This window comes from Thamnophis sirtalis, unplaced genomic scaffold, assembly GCF_051295495.1.
Source record: "Thamnophis sirtalis isolate CommonGarterSnake01/CBP01778 unplaced genomic scaffold, rThaSir2_p1.2 scaffold_3, whole genome shotgun sequence".
NCBI classification, from domain to species: Eukaryota; Metazoa; Chordata; class Lepidosauria; order Squamata; family Natricidae; genus Thamnophis; species Thamnophis sirtalis.
The window spans coordinates 127,183,418-127,190,679 of record NW_028261383.1 but is presented as its reverse complement, the minus strand read 5'-3'; the positions used below and the strand labels follow the sequence as shown (position 1 = coordinate 127,190,679).

Sequence of the window (7,262 nt, the reverse complement as noted above, 5' to 3'; positions counted from 1 at the left end):
ATAATAACAACAACAACAACAACAACAACAACAACAACAACAACAATAACAAGTTTGACACCCCTGCTCTAGAACATAGAATAATGGGGTTGGAAAGGACCTTGGAGTTCATCTAGTCCAATTCCTGGCTCAAGCAAGAGATCTTATACCATTCCAGATAAGCTCTTCTAGTGTTTCCTAATTTTAATAGAGTTCTTGTATTTTCTGCTTTACTTGAGTGTTTCTAAGTATTATGAAATATTTTAATTGATGTGTTTTCTGATATGTTTCCTTGTGCATTAGCTGCTCCCCACCGTAAGTGGAGAATGGAATTTAAAATGTATGAAGTATCATATTTTGGTAGTGATGGGCTGGCTGCTAAAGCAAGGTCATGGCACACACTTGAAAGTAAATCAGGAAGACTGTAATTGGTGTGTGTGTGTCTGTCTGGCAAGAACAAAGAATGCTTATCAACAGGAAATATGCATGTGTAAAGCTTGTAGCAATTATGGGTAGTTAGAAAGTTGATAAAAGTAACAAGAATTAGACAAACCTCAGCTAAAAGTTAGGAATAGAGATGGCCGGCAGCAAATGAAATGTCTATTAGATAACTCCTGGAGCATTCATTAGTCAAGGCTTAGGAATGGGATGGCTATAAACCAATGGAACAAATTGTAGAATTATTGCTAAAATGTTTATTAGATGATATTTCTTATTATTTCACCTTGTCCCATCTTCTCCTTTAGTGAAAATGTATAACGCTTTCTTAATCCTTTGTTCTTGGTTCTCGGCCTTTTGACCAGGAACACTTTTCCTTGGAGTACTCCAATAAAAAGCAATCAGAAAACCTGCACTTCGTGTCTGGCGTCCATCATTGGCTTTGGCACTGGGCTCAGACCCAAATTGGGGACAATAATAGAGTGAGAGGAACAAAGAAGGTGTGCTAATTGTGGTCCCTGGCATGCAGTAGGGGAAAATTAATGAGTGCCTTTCATGCGTTCTGAATTTTCAAATCTTTGCTTTTGGTAATGATGGCAAGATTGTCTAGAGGTAATCAGATTGCTGCTAAGCTACATCCTGGCATCCTGTTTTACTTAAGAAGTATCTGGAATTTTCCTTGGAATATCAAATATAAGCAAGAAATTAGAATACCTTTCAGGAGATAACGGAGGTTCACTTGGTTCTACTGTTTTATATGCTTCGATTCTAGATGTAGTTGTGGAAACATCATCTATAGACAATAACATCTTTTGTCAAACACTAATGCAGGAGATAAAAATGAATGCATTCACATTTCCTGATTTATGTAATCATTAAAATGCGGTACCAAATGTTTCAAGGATTATATTAATAATAAAGATTGCTGTTTAGAACATGCAGTTTAGAAAATATAGGACACAGTGATCCTTGAGTTCAAGCATGATGTACTTTCTATCTGTGGCCAAATTGATGAAAATCCCACATATTGTGTTGTGCATCTTGGCTGCACCTTTGAAAATACCCAGACAATGGTCTATTTTTAAAATGTTTATGTATATTATATTATACATTACTAATCATGTACAAATGTGTCATTCGAAAGAGCAAAAAACAAAGCAATTCTCTTCACAAAATTGTTAGAACAAAACCTTGCATCTCGTCGTTATAAAAGCGAGTCTTGCATGATAAAGTAAACCATTTATTGAAGAGAATACAAACAGTGAGGAATTATCTTTGCTTGGGCAAATAAAACAGGGGTGTCAAACTCAAGGCCTTAGATCTGGCCGGCGGGGCTGCCCTAGAAACAGCGAAGGACCGGCCTATGGTGCTTCTGCGTGGCCCTTTTGAGCTCTGTTTTTGGCCGCAATGGCCTCCAGCAGCCCTCTGCCAGCAGAAATGGAGCCCCCCTCCCAGTCTTCGTTTTTGCTGGCAGAGGGCTTCAGAGGGCTACAGGAGGCCATTGTGGCCAAAAATGGAGTCTTGATGAGTGACATCGAGCTGGCTATGCCCACCCTGGCCAAACCCACCCCCGACTCCCCAAGGTCAAATACAATCCTGATGTGGCCCTCAATGAAATCGAGTTTGACACCCCTGATATAAGTTAGAGGCAGAAAGGCTCTAAGAATATTTGGGTGGGCGGATGTCTATGATGAGGCAAGAGAAGCTCTGTCATTCTGTGACTTCCTCCTGCTAGACTTGCTTTCCTATCCTCTTCTCACCCTGGTATAGTGGTATCACCCTCAACTTTAAATTGGCTGCACCATGGAATTTTATTGAGGACTCTCAAGTCAATGAGTTGTGTGGCTGCAGAGAAACGCCTGCAGAGAAATCTCCTGTGCCCCACTCTAGTAATGGATAACTGGCATGGAGGCAAGTCAACCTGGAGAAGTACATTATGCCATTGCTCTAGAAAGCAGGTGGAGACAACAACTAATAGGACTTTGGCAATTCACTCCAGCCTTTCATTTTTATCTAAAAGGTGCCTTTGAAAGATAATTGTGTTGGGATATTATTTCTAGCCAAATTGCTTTGCAAGAAGACTGTACATGCTTTAATTATACTAATGGACAACAGGCGATACCCCTAAATGCAGTTTCCAGAAGTAGCAGCATCTGGGATGCTGTGAAACACTGTTTATAGCATTAACAATAGAACTTAGACTTATATACCGCTTCATAGTGCTTTTACATGCCTCTCTAAGCTGTTTACGGACTCAGCTTATTTTCCCCAACAATCTAGGTCCTCATTTTACCCACCTGGGAAGGATGGAAGGCTGAGTCAACCTTGAGCCGCTCAGAATTGAATTACTGGAGTGAGCAGAGAGTTAGCCCTGCAGTCCTGCTTTCTAGCCACTGTGCTCACTACGGCTCTTAATGCATCGTAATACACCACGGCTCTTATACATCTTTACATTATTTCTAGAAAATTAAGAGGCTATAATGGTGTTGTCGTTTAAAATGGAAACTAATTCTCTGAAATCTAAGCAAAACCAATAACGAATAACAACAAGGAGTCCTTGACTTATGACAGCAACAGAGCCCTAAATTTCTGTGGCTAAGAAGCGAGGCATTTGTTAAGTGAGCTTTGCCCCATTTTGCGACTTTTCTTGCCATGGTTGTGAAATGCATCGTTTACAGTTGTGAAGTTAGTAACACGGTGGTTCAGTGAATTTGGCTTCCCCGTTGACCTTGCTTGTCAGAAGGTTGCAAAAAGGGATCGCACGACCCCGGGGCACTGCATAAACATGTGCCAGTTGAATTTTGATCATGTGACCATAGTGGTAAGTTTGGAAAATGGCCATAAGTCACTTTTTCCTGTGCCGTTGTAGCTTGGAATGGTCACTAAAAAAATGGTTGTAAGTCAAGGGCTACCTGTACACAGTTCTAGTGTTTAGATAGAAACAATAGTGCATTATCTTCCTATAGTTGCATGACGACGCTCTTCCTAAAATAATAACTACAGCAAAAGGATACCTGCAATAACGATTAGTTCCACTGGTTGCCAGATGTCATATCTTCTCTCCACCCCACATAGGTAAGTCCCAGCATCATTGTGAGTGAGGTTCTCCATGACCACGCTGAATTCACGAAGGGCATGGTGGTCTTTGATGGACATTCCATTCTGCTTCACCTCTTTCTCTGATCCTGTTGTTCGGATGGTGCAGTTACGAGAACAGAATCTAAATTTTTCTTCTTTGCACCAATATTTGACAGCTTCTTCATCCCCTCCTCTATATTTGCAGCGGATAGTCGCTGAGCCCCCATGGGGTGAAAATGAAATCACTAATTCAGGAGGCTCCAGCATCCAGCAAACTGAAAAACAGTTACAACCATTTTTACTTAAAAAATTAAAAAAGATTTACTTAAAAAACACAGACCCCAGAGCAAGACAGTGCATCCAGAGTTCCACTTAGGTTTCTGTAGCTTGCATGAAATTAATTGGATAAAGAGGAAAGAATTTACTCATCTTCCCTAAACAGATTGCTCTTCAGAAGGGTTCATCTTCAGTTATCCCCAAGTTAAGAAGGCTTGCGAACTATTAAATTTGGTCCCAGATGTCTGAAGGACACCAGGTTAGTCAAAGCTGATTTATATAATCACTTTTCTTAAAGAGAGTCCATCATGGATTTCCCTCAATTTGAAATGCAGCAGTCGACAAAATGAATCAGCCTCCCCTGTGCCTGAACCGAGTCGCTGCCTGCAATCCATTTTCAGCAAGCACGTTCATAGATGTTAGCCTCCATTTGAAAAAAAGACACCTAGCAATCAGCAAGAAGGTGTGTTGGGTGGGGGGGAATAAAAACAAACCAAAGAATGAGCAGGACGGATGTGAGCATCTTATTTCAAGAGTGAATGAAACTTCTTTAGAGAAAGAGATTTCACAGGCAGCCGAGGTAATTGGGCCAGGAAAATGAGAGAAATGTGTGGGGCAAAAGGAGATAACAATAGCATTAGCACTTAGACTTATACACCGCTTCACAGTGTTTTACAGCCCTCTCTAAGCGGTTTACAGAGGCAGCCTATTGCCCCCAACAATCTGGGTTCTCATTTTACCCACCTCGGAAGGATGGGAGGCTGAGTCAACCTTGAGCCTGTTGAGAATCAAATGGTCGAACTGCTGGTGGCAGTCAGCACAAGTAGCTTGGAGTACTCTAACCACTGTGCCACCCTGGCTCAAAGCTTGGAAAACAGGAGGAATGAAGAGTAGGAAGCTTTCAAGAATGTACCCAGCCATGTGGGATCCCTTCTAAGCCCTCTTCGGTTTTGACATTGGAATGGAGTACAGATTGTCCTTCTTCTTATTTATATAACTATCTCTAATGAAGGCTTGTCAATGCACATTTTTCCTGTGAATGCATTACCATTTTAATATGTTTATTTTAGGCAAATGGGTTTTTCACTAGAGAAAGGCTGATAATCAGTGTTGCCTTTCATACTGCTGGAGACTTTCTTTGGTCAATCTCATTTCACTAATCCACTCCCGTAGAAACCTTTTGCTAATTTTTATTAAGAATTTGCAATTATTATAATAAAATTAAATATAAACTAAATTTAGAGAAAGAAAAACCATTAGAAAGACTAAAAAGGGCATGGGAAAAGGGGAAAAAGAATAAATAGAAAAGTAAGAGCATAGTAAAGGGAAAAGAAATATATAAAGAAGTGACTTCGAATTTTCATCACGTTTAAACAAATTTAGTAACTCTTCATCCTCTCAGGTTACAAACATTTATCGCTTTATCCCATATCCCATCTCTTATCTATACATAAATCTATAAAACATTTTTTCAATCCTTTCAGCAGCAGAAAATCCAAAAAGAGTAGCCAGAAGTAACATGTCTTATTTTAACCTTGATCAAATTAGACAGATTAGACATTAGATTATATTTCTTCCTTTTACAGTCTTAATCTTTAATTGTTCAAACATTGTTATAGGATTTAATTTTCTCTTCATTTCTTCTTTGTCCTATTACCCAGACGTCTTCAAGGCTTCTGGCTATTTCCCCCCCTTTTAAACATTGTTGATGATGTCAGATTTGAGGTTTAGGATGTATGAAAATAGGCTGAAAAAGGTTGCCAGACACAGGATGATTAAGGAAAACATAACAAATTGAAACATGGATATGAAACATCAACATCAATGATTGCCTTTGACCCAACACAAAAATATTTGAGAAAGAATGGATCTATATTACTTACTTAGAATGGTGTTTAAATGGCTATGCATTCTTCAAGAAAGAAAGAAAGAAAGAAAGAAAGAAAGAAAGAAAGAAAGAAAGAAAGAAAGAAAGAAAGAAAGAAAGAAAGAAAGAAAGAAAGAAAGAAAACTGGTATATTGCTTACCCACCAATTTTTCAATGTATTCTGAAACCAGCTGCCATTAGATCAGTAGACTAAAACATCCCCCAGCCCTACCTGAATTCCTTGATGTAATTGTAGTCAAAAGCTTCTAATACGTTTCTATCTTGCATTGTAGTTTCTATATTGCAATTCGAAGTATAAATGGATGTCCCTAAATCGTAATGTTCTATATTTGTATGTCTGCCTTCCTTTCACAATTTTGTCATCTGCCAAAAGGACCAGAGAGAAACTGTGCTCCACATCATTGGCTAAATTGTCCAACGTGCATATATCTTTGTTGCAGGTAGCTGAAACCAAATCTAATCTACTCCCCAGTTCCAATAGTTCTCACCATGGAATAAAGTCCAAATCAAGCCATAGAAAAGATTCATTGTTCTTGTTTAAGTAAGATGCTTTGTTTTACAAATATGTAGCTTTTCTTTCTAAGTTGTTTCCAGAATCTTCTTTCATTTTCATCTCAACCACAGACCTTGGTAACTTCTTTTTGCCTCTGCTATTCTGTTGAAATAACCATGTTTCACCAGAGGAAGAGGTCAGATCTTGCTTAATTTTAAAAAAGAAAACACATGATTATTAATCCCCAAATGGCATGTTGGTAAAGTAGAAACTGCAAACTCATCCTCAGAATAGAAAAAGGACCCAGATTTTACAAGAAAAACACTGGGTTTGAGCATGTTTAACATTTCACCATTGAGTAACCTGTTTCCCTGTAAATAAGACCTACCCGGATAATAAGCCCAATCAGACTTTTGAGTGCATGCACTAAAATAAGCCCTCCCCAAAAATAAGCCCTCCCCCAAAATATTGCAACACAGCAGCAGCCATAAGGTGAACATGCAAGCTATAATGATTACAACCACTAGTTCTAGTTGCTTCCAAAGGCAGAAAAATGGAAATAGTAAATCATATCACCTCTCTACCAATATGGTTCATATGCCTTAAAGTGAATATATGTGATGGAGTGTAGTAAGGAGGTGGGAAGAAGTACATCCCAGAGGAATAATCAACAACTCAGTTCAGATAGGTTATGTGAGAGAAAGAGGTCATTTAATTTAATTGGGCAAGATTCTGTCTCTAGATGAGGAACACTAAAGAAATATACTTGGAAGATTCACTACATGTCCTTCTTGGTTTTGGGGGCCTGACAATAAATCAAGTCTTGCCTACAGGTAGTACTCAACTTATGATCACAATTGGAACCAGAATCTTGGTTGTTGAGTGAAGCAGTTCTTATGCAGGACATTACATGACCACTTAACTTAACAACTGCAGTCACGGCACTTCCAGTTGAAGTTGTTCTTGCAGGCTGTTAAGCAGATGGCATTCCAAGTAAGGGGTATGGGGTGACTCAGTGGGGTCGGAGGCCCTGGCAAGCCCAGTGCAGGTTGCACAAAGGTTGGAGAAATGCTGCAGTATGGTGCAAAGCCTCAGCTGCCCCATTCCAAT

General features: G+C 39.3%; 1 protein-coding gene across 1 annotated transcript; it reads right to left on the bottom strand.

The window, feature by feature from the left end:
• Positions 1-544: 544 nt before the first annotated feature.
• Positions 545-6,187, bottom strand: LOC148048172 (CMRF35-like molecule 7). Its single transcript, XM_087708254.1, has 4 exons — positions 6,148-6,187; positions 3,419-3,770; positions 1,678-1,695; positions 545-593 (listed from the first exon to the last, which is right to left on the bottom strand). The coding sequence occupies exons 1-4, from the start codon at positions 6,185-6,187 to the stop codon at positions 545-547; spliced, it is 459 nt and encodes a 152-aa protein (XP_087564380.1).
• Positions 6,188-7,262: the final 1,075 nt, after the last annotated feature.

Excerpts from the sequence above, each read along its gene's own strand:
- LOC148048172 (XM_087708254.1), bottom strand. The coding sequence starts at position 6,187 with ATGAATCTTTTCTATGGCTTGATTTGGACTTTATTCCATG. Across the intron at positions 3,771-6,147 it reads GATTTGGACTTTATTCCATG|TTTGCTGGATGCTGGAGCCT; the intron begins GTGAGAACTATT and ends ACTGTTTTTCAG.